Raw genomic sequence first — 14,935 nt, 5'->3', positions numbered from 1 at the left:
CGGACACACAGCCTCACGGCCTCACAGCCTGGGCTGTTAACGCTGATTAAATACACCGCCGCAGATTATCCACACTAACAAAGAAGGGCCCCTGCCTTGTCCATTGTCTTGTATCGACCTGTACTAAAAATACATCCAGCCGAACAGGACTGTAATCGTTTTAATGGCCTGTTGAGTCGGCCACATTCAAACACGTCTACAAGGGATTAATACAGGTAAGAGGTGTGTCATCTGGGTAACCAGCTAGTTAAGAGTGGTCTGGATGCTTTCAAATAAGTCTACTTTGTTTCCGCTCAGGCTGAGACCTAAGAACTTCTTTGGTTACACACTTGTCGTCAAGTGTGAATTGTTGTCACACTTGTGTTGTTAAGAGCAGTGGGGTCTCCGTGGCAACGGGGAAATCAGATTTAGGATAAATCACGCCCGCCTTGCTTTTTGTTCGGACTCATCGCCCACAATGTTGGCACTGCCGTCGTGGACTAAGATTTGGTTGCAGAAGGAGGTGCAAGCAGTGCTGAAAAATTAACTCATGCAAGGTATGTGTATCGTTGTTGTCTCTGCAATCAGTCATATTGTTGTCTAACCTCGACAAACTACTCTCCCAGATCCAGTAAGCTGATCGTTTAAACCCACCAGGAACTGTCCCTGTGGTAGAACACTAAGGTGTTCGCTTTTCACGTCAAGTTGCATTTCTGCAGCCCTTTATCTCAGTTTCCGTCTCACAGAGCTCACAGGCTTTAAGATGGGATTTGACAGGTTGATCCGACTCTGAGCACTCAAAGACTCCTACAAACCCAGGGGGAAAGGAACAAGACATTTATAAAGAGGGATTCCCCTACAAGGAGTCTAACAGTAAATATTCAATTATCATAATGACAAAATAACTGTTCTTTTCTTTTCTATTTGGAATAAGGCGAATGAAAATGACAGCACTACAAGTGAAACATTTAAATAAAATGTAATAAAAAACATGGGGGCTGTTTCCGTCATGGTGAAGTGGATAAAACAATGCTGGAACGCTTCTCCACAGGAAGAGATTGGGTTTCTCATACCATCAGTTCAAGGAAACAAGAAGCAGATGATATCAGTTCTGCTGCTTCATACGACAGGATATCACTGTGTTTGCTTGACGAGGGCCGATGTTTTATTCAAACATGTATATTTATGTATCTCTCATTCCACAATCTCATTTGAATTATTCAATGAGCCCAAAGATCAACACATGCTGAAATCGATGTATGGATTTCTTTGTGGGACAGAGGCTGTCCCACAAAGAACACCCAACACACCGTCATCAATCTCAGAGCAGCGTATGAAGGAACGGCTTAGAAAGGGTCTACATTCGGAACATCACTGGTGGGCTCTGAGCTCTGCTGTCTAGCTTTTTAGCCGGACTCTGTGACCCAATAAGGGCGTGGGGGTTGGGGGGAGTTAGTGAGGGCCATTCTTGGGGCCCAAACCATAGTGATCGGGGGCCTTCTCGATACGGTTAACGATGATGAATGTGCTCCTGAAACCGAGCGATCGATGGCTCAGCCTCTCCCTGCCAACTTCCCCGTAGCCCAGTTTGATCAGCACGCAGAAAGAGGGGAGTCAAGCTTTAGAAGGGCTGGGCAGGACGGAGGCGTTTGGCAGAGGCTTCCCAGCACTCTATCAAGCACTCGTTTGGAAATGAGCGCTTAGTTAGGTAAACAACAACGCTCAAGTCGTAATGGCCCTGTTCCTGTACTCCAATTAGGTGGTGTTTGGGCGGTTAATGCTGCATTGTGGTCGATTGCGGTCTAGCACATTATTATTAATACATACATAAATGTGACATATTCCTCCCTCTGTTAATGACACTTAGCCGGCTATCGCTACGGCTAGGCTACCGCTACACAGGAATAACATAGCCGTAGCGGATAGCGCTCTGCAGCTCTTGGCGGACCTGTGTAAAGTGAATGGGGGGCTAGCAGGGAGCTAGGCTAGGCTAGCTCCACCAGGGGCAGCCATGTTGGCAGCAGCTGTAGTGTTTCCAGGGTTGATAAGTACTGTGGTGTCAGCCGGGGTCGGCGCGCTAAAGAGGATTACAGCAACCCCTCAGCCCCCTGAGCACTGGGCAGGGTGTCACATCAGCACCTCCCGCCGTCCCACCCGGGGGGGGGCGGGCGTGGCGCTGAGGGATGAGTGGCGCGAGCTGAGTGACAGCTGTTGTCAGGGAAACAGCTGCCTGATGCAGGGCTCGCTCACAGCTCGCTGTCCCCCGCCCGGATCCAGGGTGGACGGTGGGCGGATGAGCTTCTGGTAGCAGCAAGGTTACTCATGGGAGGTTTGTTTCCGGGGTACGTTTGTGTGTGTGTGTGTGTGTGAGTGTGAGTGTGAGTGTGAGTGTGAGTGTGAGTGTGAGTGAGAGAGAGAGAGAGAGAGAGAGAGAGAGAGAGAGAGAGAGAGAGAGAGAGACAGAGAGAGTGTGTGTGTGTGTGTGTGTGTGTGTACGTGTGTGTGTGTACGTGTGTGTGTGTGTATATGTATTTGGGTGTGTTTGTTGTGTGTTTGTGTGTGTGTGTGTGTTAGTTTGTGTGTTTGTGTATGTGTTTGTGTTTGTGTTTTTATATGTGTCAGTGATGTGTGTGTATTGTGTGTCGTTGCTGCGGTCGGTGCTGCTGACTCAGGTAAATCCTGTGTTCCTCATTCCTCCGTTTCTCTCCATCTTGCTCTCCCTTCCGTCCCTCTCTCCCTCTCTGTTTCTCTGTCTCTCTCCCCCTCTCTCTCCCCCTCTCTCTCTCTCCCCCTCTGTTTCTCCCTCTCTCTTCCCCTGCCGAGTCAGGTCCTCAGCTCCAATGACAGTGGCTGCGGATACACAACTGCACAAACCCAACTTTGTGACTTGCAAAACTGTGAGGGCTTTAGGTTGAAGCTATCTCCGCGTTTCGCCGAGACGGGCAACGTACACAGAGATGGCGTGATGGTCAGTATCTGGAACCAGGCCAGATGGGCCTTGTGGGGAAGGGAAGGCACAGCTTTGTCTAATTGCTTGTTTCCCTGTATCTGTGTCTGTTACGAGGCTGCCACAGATGACCCTGAATTAGCCCTCATGTAAAGCAGCATGAAGGAGGATCTATCTTTGAGTGGACTGTTTCAAGGAACCCCCGTTGTAAGACCTTTAACCACTTCAAACACAAGCAGTAGGAGGAAATGTGTTGATAACAAAATAAGAACAGGGTTAGAGAGAAAGAGAGCCTAATTAGACATAATTGTAAATTTGTAATGGTAAATAGTCATACAATGAATTAAACAAGTTCAACCTGTTTGGTGGTTAAGGAAGAGAAAAGCACTCAGCAAATAGTCAAGCAACATTAGCGTGACTCAGATTGATTGAGAGTGAGAAACACGCTGGTTCATTGAATTGATGTTCTCATTGCACCTCATCATTTACAGTATACTTTACTATTTCTGTACTATGCTGAAGTGATAAGGTTACATCTACGTTTGACCTAAACTGATTAAAAAAAATTACGATTAATAATCTTTAAAATTGGATCGTATCTATTGTATCGGGACGATCAGAACACAGCCGAAAGAGTTAAATCCCATCTAGCTGACCCTTATTATAATTATAATAAGTACATTCTTTAAAAGGTTGCAATGAATAACGAAACATTGTAATTGACGAAAGGTGACAGCCTTCTGCCAACCACTTCACAAAGAAAGCAGACAACAGTCTAAGTCCATACCACTGCACACTAATACCAGACACCCACACATCAAGACCTAGCGGCCTTACAGAGAACGCCACTCACCGAGGTTCAGGCTTCGCTTGTCTCTTCCAGAGCCCAGAAAACAAAATCCGTCCGGCCCGCTGAGACATCAGCTCGGGGTGGGGGAGTGGCCCCCCAGGATTGGCTGAAAACAGGTGGAGGGCGGGACCTCGTGACCATGGAGATCACTGGCGGTCCGGTGGGCCACCTGTGTGGAGGGCAGAGGGAGTGCAACAGGGAAGCGTGTCACTTCAGATGAGTCCTCCACGCCCGCCTCTTTTATATTTAGAACGAGGAGAGTCCGCGGGCCGTCCCGTGGTTCTAACCCTCCGTGCTGGGATCATCTAGCACGGACCTTGGCTCAACACGTTACCAGACACTGTCCACACAGTCACCGTGACACTGCTGGTTATTCCCAGAGGGATGAATGTTAGTATGTTGGGCAAGGCAGACGGCGGAGTCTAAAAACCAGCGATGTGGTTATGGTTTAAAGACGCTCTTCCACTGCTGGCCCGAGGCTCACTCTGTCTCACTCTCTTACTCACTCTCTCGTTCCCTATCTCTCTGTCTCTCTCCCCCTCTCTCTCTCTCTCTGTCCCCGCCTCTCTCTCCCTCTCTCATCCTCTCTCTCCCTCTCTCCCCCCTCTCTCCCTCCCTCTCTCCCCCCCTCTCCCCCTCTCCCTCCCTCATCCTCTCTCTCCCTCTCCCTCTCCCTCCCTATCTCTCTCTCTCCCCCTATCCCTCCCTCATCCACTCTCTCCCCCTCTCTCTCTCTCACCCTCTCTCTGTCTCCCCCTCTCTCTCTCCCTCTACAATAGCCTTTCTCCCTGGAAAGCACATGCCGATGAGGAAACAAGGCGCACTCCATCTCCAGTCTGGTACTCTGAATAAAAATTTCATGGCACCCGGTTGAGTAAACAGGTACTGGGTCAGCTCTGAAAGCATGGAAGGCAGACCGTAAAGGCCTGGTTTGTGTGTGTGGGTGCGTGAGAGAGAAGGACATATATGATGTATGGAGCCAAGCAGGCACAGATCTTGGCCATTGATTAAAGCAGGTTTCTCTTCTACATGCAAATCAGGAAGGATTGGGCTGAAGGAATCTTCATTCCTGACTTCTAATTGGACGCTGAACTCACACTCTCACGCGTTCACGCCCTGCGAAACGGTTGCCGAGGTGAAGGGGAGATATAACGAGTAAACATTCTCTATGGTTTCTGAGGGAAACCAGCTACACCTAGAACATTTCTGAGGAAACCACCGTCTTAAAATGGCTTTCCTGCCCTTATTCCTTGAAGATGGGCCGAAATCAAGAGATTTGATTGGAGGTGTGGGGGGGGGGGGGGGGATTGTCGTGTGGTGGGGTCCTTCCTGTGCGGCTCGTCCAGGGAGCCCTCTCGGCCCCCACACACGGAGCTCTTTCACGGGGGCCGCTCGCCCCAGCCAGAGAGCTAGCTGGAGGACAGAGGCCAACAGAGACTGCAGGCAGTGTGCATGAATAATACATGGAGCTAATACAGCTAACCCTGGCTAGCAGTCGCCCCCTCCTGCTGGCCTGCCAACACAGGCAGCAGCACCGAGAGCGGGGCAAGGAGCACAAGAAGGAGACAGAAAGAGGCATGTCTGCGGGGGTAACCAGGGGTTGAGGGGGTGGGAACTGAAAGGGAGGAAAAGGGAGGGAGGGGGGGCATGGGGCCAAAAACAGGGGAAATGGCTGTAGAGAAAAGGCTAAGGGAAGAGAGTTGGCCCAAGGCAGAGGAGAGTGAAGAGAAGACAAAAAAATGGGGACAGGATATTGCTGGGATGGGGGGGGGGGGGATTGGGGGGGGAGGCTGTAGGGGGGAGGAGGGGAGGGGGGAGAGAGTGGGAGGATTTCAAAAAGAGGTTGAGGAAAGCAGTAAGAGAAACTGAGTTTTGGAACGGAGAAAAAACAAGTGTGCAGTGTGCACGGCCTGCCGTGGTTGCCGTGGTTCCCCGGAGGGAGAGGCGGAGAACAGCTGATCTCGGCACAACTTCCCAGGCCTGGAGCCAACAGGGACCGCTGAGGGGCAGACTTTAACGTACCATTTGTCGATATATAAGATATTAAAAAGCAGACAACACCCTCGCGCTCCACTTGTCGTTTCTCAGCTCAAGCGAGGGACATATGATTGTTAGGGCTGAGAGTGATGATGTGAGGAATCAGTCAGCGCAGATCCATGGCGGGTCGGAAGGACTTCCGGGACACTTATAAGCCCCCGGATGGATCCGTATGGGGTCCCAGGGGGTCCATGTGGGCTGGTTCTTGGGGATGAGATGTCTTTCAATCTGGTTTGGAATCAATGGCAATAGTGAACACTGAAGGGCCATGTCCTTAAGTCCTCATCAGGTGCAGCTCAGCCCAATGGTCAAAGTCCTTGATGTCTCCCTCTCGCTATCTCTCGCTCTCTCTCGCTCTCTCTCGCTCGCTCTCTCTCTCTCTCTCTCTCTCTCTCTCTCTCGTATCTCTCTCTCTCTTCTGTATTTCTCTCTCTCTCTTTCTCCCGTTTCTCTTTCTCTCTTGTGTATCTCTCTCTCTCTTCTGTATTTCTCTTTCTCTTTCTATCTCTTCTTTATCTCTTTCTTTCTCTCTCGGCTGCTGCTTCAAATCTTCTTTTGCATTTTTAATTCTTAGCAAAAAACTTTTTTACATTTTGAGGATCGGTAAGAAGTGTTTCTTTCATCCACCTTTCTGTTTTTCGGTTTCTCTGCCTCTCGATTTCTTCATCTATCCATCTCTCTCTCTCTTTAACAACCACACTTTCTTCAAGTCCACCACTGTCTTCATCCCCCAAATCAATTAGCAATTATTTTTTGTGTAACCCAGTGGCCCATTTCTCTACATCTCCCCCTCTCTCTCTCTCTCTCTCACTCTCTCTCTCACTCTCTCTCTCTCACACTCTCTCTCTCACACTCTCCCTCTCCCTCTCTCTCTCTCTCTCTCTCTCGCTCTCTCTCGCTCTCTCTCGCTCTCTCTCGCTCGCTCTCTCTCTCTCCCCCCTCTCCCTCTCTCCCTCTCTCTCTCTCTAATGGGCCAGTCCTGCCTCATCATGCCCCTGCTGCTCACCAAGGTGTACACTTGGCAAACGTATGCCTGCAGTAAGCTGGAGTAGAAAACACAGAGAAGGAAGAAAAAACATTTTGAAATCCAATTAGCACTTCTGAGCCAAGACAGCCCCGACCCAGCTGAACATCCCCTCCCTCCCTCCGCCCTCCCCCCGCCCTCCCCCTCCAGAAGCCCCAAGAACTACTGGCACGCCACGGCCGACGAACACAACACCCTCTCGGCTGGGCCGCCACAGTGCGCAGGATGCTGCATGTCAGGCGTCTGTTGCGTTGATTAATGCCACGCAGACAACTGGTCGACGCAGACTAAGTGACACGCTCAAGTTCAACGCCGTGAAATAGGAGATCAGTCAATTCCTGAGGAACGCAGAGTATGAACCACTCAAACACACGCAGACAGACAGACGCACACACAGACACACGCACAGACACACACACAGACAGACAGATATACACAGACAGACACAGCTACAGACAGATAGACAGAGACAGACCCACAAATATAGAAACACAGAAACAAATCGTTTACAATTTCATTGGTCCACACTGCGGATTGCGGAACACAGTATGAAATACTCACACACATGCACAGACAGATAGACACACACAAACAAACACACACACACACATACACACAGACACTCACACACAGACACAAGCACACACAAATAAACAAATCCTAAGCCCCACAGTGCACAATATTATGTCTTTAACCCAATAATTAAAAAAGGAACCGTCTCTCTCTCTCTCTCTCTCTACCATTAAGACGTCATTACCAATTGTGGTGTCCACTACACACAGGATACAGCTGCGATCCTTGGGATGGGTGGTAGGGGTCCTCACAGCCACTTGACTAATTCAATCTACCTTCTGCACTGTCCAGTCACACTAAAGGGCTCAGTGATATTCAGGACAGGTCTGCGATGGTGAAGGTTTTAACATTGGAACACATTGTTGTGTTTGGTCTTATTATGTTATTTTAGCACTTAGTTTTTATTGCTAGACAATAGTTTTGATATAGTGGTTAATAAGAAGGTAGCGATTGATCACCCCTAAAGGTATATTTTTGGGATCGAACTCGGTATCTTTTGCTCCACTAACCAACACTTAAACGCACAGGTACATAAGAAAAGCAAGATACAAAGGAATCCACTGGTTGTATGGAGGATATGATCGATCCACTAGCCACAGTTTATTCAATGCCTAGCAAAACCTAAAGGTGTACTTACTACCTTTGGATTAAGCGATGAATCACTACTGCAAGCAGTCGCAAACATTTCATATCCCAATGAGTTTCTATGAAAATAATAGTTGAAGAAGCAGATGCTTTATTATGTCATCGGATGAGTGTTGTTTCGGTGACTCAATTTGGTTGAGTCATTTTGGTTCTCACCCTTCTGAACATAATCCAATCAGATGTCCTTTCTCTCCTCCGGTCAGTTCATGCTATTAGCATTCGGAATACCCTCCCAAACCATGGGAGGCTTGAGAACATGAATAGTGTGCTGAGGTGTCGTATCTCTATATCTGATCGGGGCTTGAGCACAGCTTATTATTTTCTCTGTCACTGAGGAGAAACATGCTGGGATATTAGCAGATGATAGATGTTGGAAATCCAGTAAACAGTTTCCTTTGCTTTTCCCTTCGGCTTATCGCTGGCAAATGTGTTCCAGTTCATTGATCATGGAATACCATTTCATATCTTGAGTAAAGGTTACATCCGGGAAGCGGCTGAGGCAGATGCATCACGTTCCAGGGTCTTTGGGATGAATCCTAGCATTCACAGGCTGGGGCCTAAATATTTCATATTGGATTCACATAAGAGGGAGGAAACAGGGTAAAAAAAATTGTACGGGCATGTTCCCTCTCCTCATGCCTAGCCATACATGCACACAAAGTGTGACCTATATTATGATCTCCCTGCCAGTCAAGTGCAGTGATGCTGCTCCACTCAATTAAGCCAATGAGGTCAGGGGTTCTGTCTCATCCACCACAGCAACCGGGAAAACAGGAGCCAAGAAAAACATTAATTTGAAGGCGTGCGTCTCCTGTCCTGCCTTCGCAATCATTCCTGGAAATCATTACAATGCTTTTATAGATATCGACTGGTCACTGATCATTTATGTCCGAAGTGATGGATATCGGAGCCTGATGCAGATGTTCATCAACGTCGAAAATCAGGTTACTCTAAATGATGACTCAATCGGTAGTGTGGAGAGGAGCAGAGATAACCCCGGCATCACAGCCCTTCACACAGACTATACGAGCAGGAGAAGGAAACCACAACAGAACGCCTGGGTGCTTTTCTTGACAGGCTGCAGAAAGTGGGACAGCTAGTCAGTAGGGCAGAGTGTGGCTAGTGCGAGCAGGCAGAGATGCAGGCAGTCTTTCCTGATGCTCGAGTTCTGCCTGTCGCCCTTCTCTCTACTCCGGCTGGCTGACCTGAGCGCAGCGCATCGCCTCACATGGTTCATCCTACTCCACAGCCCTGAGTCATCGCACTACACTGGCATCGCACAGGCTTATACTAGACCTACACACACACACACACACACACACACACACACACACACACACACACACACACACACACACACACACACACACACACACACACACACACACACAATATACACAGACACACAAACACACACACACACACACACTCACTCACTCACTATACACACCCACACACACGCGCAAACACAGGCAATACACACAGCCATGTAACACATGCTATGGTTGTTATGTTGTTTGCTTTTTTGTTAAAGCACTTTTCCAACCAGATAGACAGTGCGTGTTTAATGTGCCTTGATTTCACTGTAACATGACACCATGCTGTCAAAAATATATCGAAGGCAAGCTACCGCCTCCTCACACCGCGTATTTTGTTGTTTCTGCAGACGCGCACATGTCTCTGAATCCAACCTTGATAAGTAGTCTTTTTGTTATTTAACCACGCAACATCAAACGACCCCCCCTAGAACAGCAGAACACATTGTCCTGATCTTGTGTCCTGAGTGGACCATGCCTCCCTTCACGCCGTGGACGAGGAGGAGGAGAGCATGGAGGATGGAGGACATCTCAGTCTCGCTAATAAAAGAGAAAAAGATAGCACGCATATTGCCGACGCCCATTCATAACTGGATGTAGAACAAACCTGAACAATACCTACTAAATGCAGACATTTAGAAAAGAAACGGGATACACCCTAGCGTGCATCGTCCTTGCTGAATGCAGTCAGATCATGAAGTGCAGTGAGCGTGGTTTATACGGCTATTCGATGAATGGAAGGGATGGAGGCATGTGTTAGTGGGGTGTAGAAAGAGAGCTGGCCCGTCTTGTGTAGTGGGATAGCATCACCCACCGTGTCTGCTCGGTACACTGGCTGGTCCAGCATCCACACTTATACCGTACATTTGAAACACGATATGGGGTAATTTACTTTAGTGGAGTAGGGTACAAACCACGGACATTAGTAACCTACCGCTGCTCATGGGGCAAGTGAAGGGTGAATGTATATATTCATTACATGACCCAACAACGTCCCCATCCTTTCAGATCGTAATCAGTGGTCGCATCCACGCCAAACCAGCAGACTAAACAAAGAAAACAAATGTCCATCTTTTGTTGTCTATTTCCTAATCTTAATCCGATTAAAAAACCCTTTACCCCCTATCTCAATTAGAGCACCGGTGTATCAGGGCGACGCGCACACGACTCGTTGTCCATCCATCTTTTAGATATGAATATTAAGACATTAACGCAAGGTGCCATTTCGCCGGCTGCCCCTCCAGACACGAGAAAACCAGAGAATACCACGAAAATACAACTCACCTCGTGTTGTTAGAAGCCACGGGAGGATAATAGGTGTCTCGGGTAGATCTCGCAGTAAATCACTGATATCTAAGGTTTAAGGTTAATAATTTATTCGGGAGAACCTACGTCGGCCCGAATGGTGGGGGGTTTGGCCTCACACTGGATGCTGTCATCGTGCTGCTGGGACTGCTCTCATTTAATCCTCCTCGGCCCTGAGCTCAGAAATAACCCACCCCTCCCTCCCTCCCTCCCTCCTTCCTCTATCTCCCTTTTCTCTCTCTCTCCCCCACACTCATCGGTCAGAGCTGCCTTCACCCAGTTCCCTGTGGGGTCTCCCCTGTCCTCTGTAATATGGTTGTTGTTCTTGGCCCATACCACTGATAATAACGCCCACATTAATAATAACAAGATCATTATTAATAATACTTATAATAATAATAACAATCCTGTTGTTTCACTAATAATATTTTTGAAATTTGGGAAAAAAAATACAAAAAATATAATACTTTATATCAGGCCGCATATTCAATTTGTATACCGTTATTATCGTATTATTATTAGTTATTATACTGTTAGTTATATGTATATTGTTCTGTTGTTCAAATGTCAGCCGCTAGAGGGCGGTGTGATACGGGTCACCCTTCATTTGTTAACCCATTACGTACTTCCGGTGCGTTATTTCCTTTCCACATGCTTCAGATCCGACTCTCTTAATTTCATGAGCAGAATAATAAACCCAACAGGACGTTACCATGTTTAAACTGGAAGGACTAGGTCCCAAGCTGGACCCGGAGGAAATGAAGAAGAAGATGAGGGAGGATGTCTTCACGTCCGTGCGCAACTTCATTCTGTACATCGCTCTCCTCCGAGCCAGTGAGTACAGTCTATGACATTGATGACATTACGGTGGAAAAAACAACCGTGGAGACGTCTGTCATTACTCCATGATCACTGAGCATGGCCTTCTGACTGCAACACATCATTAATTAATGAATCAATTCAAATGTGACGATGTACTATGGGAAAGGCTCTTGAATAGTTTTTCTCCTGCGTTTGCAGCTCCATATGTACTGAAGAAGCTGGACAGCATATGATCGGGACCCGTCCCGAACCTGTTCCTCCATCCAATGGCAGGTCGCGACCCCAAGGGCAGACTGCAGGTCAACAACACCGCCGTCATGAGAGACTCCACTGCAGCTGTGTGGAAGATCAATAGGCCCACTGCCACCGAGAACCAGCCCTCCACTTTTCTTATTCCATGTCGTTGTTGAAGAGAATGTAACTATTTGTGAACGTGTATGCAGAAGCAGTATCAATGTGTGATATAATAAAATACAATGTGTTGAACTCTTCTGGCTGAGACTTGATGAGTCGCTGTGTTATGTTTGTCATATGATCCGTCAAAATATCAATGTTTTTCTCAAAATGTTCTGTCTCAAAATATTTTGAGGGTTTTCTTACAAATTGTGCATTGACCGATTTTTTTTTATGTAACAAAATTAAACGAAGCTCTCACATTTATACAAAGTGACCACAAGGGGGCGATGTTGTCTGTGTGTCGGTCCCGCTAGACGTTAGTCTGAGCGGCTAGAGCAGACCATAATAAAGGGGTGAGTGGAATTCTGATTTTAGGCTAAAACGCTGATATATATACTATGTATATTAAGGGTTAACCTCATGTCGAATTTCAGGTAAAATGCAATAGAATCTTATTTATAGGAGAAAAGCGTTTCGGCGATTTGGAGACTCATTGTGATAAACCGTGCATTTGGCCGCATGATGGATTAAGGCCGACCACATTCTAGCCTCGTATGGATCACCGGCAAACCTGTCAAATGGTGTATTTTAGACATTAGGGGACAAACACGAGTCATGCAAAAGACAAAGCGTACAGGAAAGCATTAGAAGCCGCCGTGTATCCAGCCATTCATCACCCGGCGTACGTCTGCCGATGGACTTCCCTGGGCACTTCAAGCTCATCTTTCAGCAGTTGAACCACCAGCGCATTCATGGGCAGCTTTGCGACTGCTTGGTATTGGTTGGGGGACAGAGCTTCCACGCACACCGATCCATTCTGGCGGCCTGCAGCTCTCACTTCAGGGCTCTTCTGAGCTCAACAGAGGGCGACGCGGCTGGAGGGACTAAAATGCAACACGGGGACGGTCCCTGTGTGATGGAGCTTGATCAGGAAGTGGTGACCCCCGAGGCCTTCTCCACCCTGCTAGAGATGATTTATACCTCCACCCTTACGCCGGGCTCCTCTAACGTGATGGATGTGCTGCTGGCCGCCTCCCACCTGCACTTGAACACCGTGGTGAAAGCCTGCAAGCTACACCTGTCCAAGCGAGACTTCCCAAAGTCGCCCCCTACAGGTTGGAGGGCCGTACAGCAGCAGAATGAGGCACTACTGTCCCCTCCGACAGGGGACCTATCTGAGGCCACATCTATGCAGCTTGGGTCAGATTCACCGCAGCGTCTCCAATTCAGCCTGAGCAACTGTTTCACGGATACTTGGCTAAGCAACAGCGGAGCCGGAATGGAGGTGAGTCCGTCCGGTGGTACTCTTGATCCCCACGGGGAGATGAACGGTGGTTTCAGCCGGGAACAGACCACAGCGCCGCCCGCAGGCCACAAACGCACATCGCCCCTGAACGAGGACAGCCCGAGCGGGAGGAAGAGGACGCTGTTGGGGAAGGACCGCGGGGAGCCCGGAGAGGAGGAGTGCCCCGCCGCCGCCGCGCTGCTACCAGAGAGCAGAGGGGAGGAGGAGCCACAGGAGGAGAAATACGAGGCCGCAAAGTGGGAGTCGGAAAAGACGGAGCTGCCGAGCCAGTCGGACGGCGACGCCAGGGGGGTGGAGGGGGGAGACGGGAGCTCCGAAGCCGTGCTCAAAGTCCTGGTGGGAGAGGAGAAACAGGAGGAGCGCGAGGAGGAGAACATGGTGCTCGTCGAGGTGAAGAGGGAGAACCTGAGCACCTCGTCTCCGGACCCCGCACCCGAGCGCTCCCCGTACCCAGACGCAGAGGGCCACGACGGCCTTCCAGACCTTGCGTTGAGCGACGAGGGAACGGCTGCAGAAGGTGATCACCGCGGTGATCCTCACGCAGACACGCAGCCGCACCCGGGGGCGGGCGAGGCGGCGGCCTGCGAGGAGCCCATCCTGGGGGGAGGACTGGACAGCCTGTCGGAGCTGGCCTTCTCCTGCTTCCTCAACCCCGGCAGCGAGGGTGTCATGGGGGCTCTGGAGGTGGAGGAGAGCCTGGTCAGCCTCACCCCTGCCTCCACCATCGCAGAGGCTTCTGGGGTCGCTGGAGAGCCATGTGAGCCGCCTGACACGATCCACCCATCTCCCTCCTCCTCCTCCTCCTCTCTGGTCTTCCCGGTCACCACGGTGCCCCTGCAGCAGCTCCTCTCCACGCAGACCCCTGGCTTCAGCGACACCCTCCTCCTCCAGCCCAGCCAGAGCTCTCTGGGGGGATTCTTGGGGAGTGTGAGGCCAGCTCTGGGTCTCCAGCCCGCCGTCTCGCCCACCCCCAGCGGCGGGAGAACCAGAGGAGGTGGAGGCTTCACGACGGCGTCGCCCGGGCTCCGACGCATCGCCCCCAAAGCCCCGGCGGCGGGTTCGGAGACAGACCCGGACCCTTGCTCCTCCTCGGGGTCGGGGGACCGTCCTGCGCTCACCAGGGCTTCGGAGGAGGTGCTCTCCAAGTGCAGGAAGGCGGCGGCCGAGGACCACGTGGTGCTGGTGGAGGGGGAGAAGAAGTACGCCTGCAGCATCTGCCTCAAGACCTTCATGAACCTGACGGACTGCAAGAAGCACATCCGCGTCCACACCGGGGAGAAGCCCTACCCCTGCCCCAAGTGTGGCAAGCGCTTCAGCCAGTCCTCGCACCTCTACAAACACTCCAAGAACACGTGCTTACACTGGACCGGCAAACAGCTCGGCCAATTGGCTGACAGCCTACTGTGAGCTGGAAGGCGCCACAGCTGATTGGTCTTTCGTATTGAATGGTCTGGTGCAAGTCTGGTGCAGCTGTAGGACTTGATTGGATGAAAGCCTATTGGAGCTGGGCGATATGGACTAAGATACAAATGTTGAAGCACACTTGAATTATTGTACTATTTACGATTCTCCTGTTTTCTTTGTTTGAAACGACCAAAACATGATTTAAATGTGAATATTATTTTAAAGAAAATCTGTTTTATAAATTAGACTAGAATCCAATCAAATAAGGTTAATGAATTAGTTGAACATTCAATATTTAAAATAAAGATTCTTTTTTAATCTTCAATAATTT

At 49.6% G+C, this 14,935-nt stretch overlaps 2 protein-coding genes and 1 long non-coding RNA gene across 3 annotated transcripts; 2 read left to right on the top strand and 1 right to left on the bottom strand.

The window, feature by feature from the left end:
* Positions 1-2,361: 2,361 nt before the first annotated feature.
* On the bottom strand, positions 2,362-10,919 carry LOC132465748 (uncharacterized). Its single transcript, XR_009527687.1, has 2 exons — positions 10,656-10,919; positions 2,362-3,945 (listed from the first exon to the last, which is right to left on the bottom strand). It is a non-coding gene; the product is annotated as an uncharacterized LOC132465748 (long non-coding RNA).
* Positions 10,920-11,298: 379 nt separating this feature from the next.
* Positions 11,299-11,984, top strand: tomm5 (translocase of outer mitochondrial membrane 5 homolog (yeast)). Its single transcript, XM_060062501.1, has 2 exons — positions 11,299-11,510; positions 11,697-11,984. The coding sequence occupies exons 1-2, from the start codon at positions 11,390-11,392 to the stop codon at positions 11,729-11,731; spliced, it is 156 nt and encodes a 51-aa protein (XP_059918484.1). The 5' UTR covers positions 11,299-11,389; the 3' UTR covers positions 11,732-11,984.
* Positions 11,985-12,110: 126 nt separating this feature from the next.
* Positions 12,111-14,909, top strand: LOC132465722 (zinc finger and BTB domain-containing protein 5-like). Its single transcript, XM_060062452.1, has one exon. The coding sequence runs from the start codon at positions 12,589-12,591 to the stop codon at positions 14,605-14,607; it is 2,019 nt and encodes a 672-aa protein (XP_059918435.1). The 5' UTR covers positions 12,111-12,588; the 3' UTR covers positions 14,608-14,909.
* Positions 14,910-14,935: the final 26 nt, after the last annotated feature.

The sequence above is a fragment of the Gadus macrocephalus genome, chromosome 10 (assembly GCF_031168955.1).
Source record: "Gadus macrocephalus chromosome 10, ASM3116895v1".
NCBI classification, from domain to species: domain Eukaryota; kingdom Metazoa; phylum Chordata; class Actinopteri; order Gadiformes; family Gadidae; genus Gadus; species Gadus macrocephalus.
The sequence above is the reverse complement of the archived record's forward strand: the minus strand, read 5'-3'. Positions and strand labels throughout refer to the sequence as shown.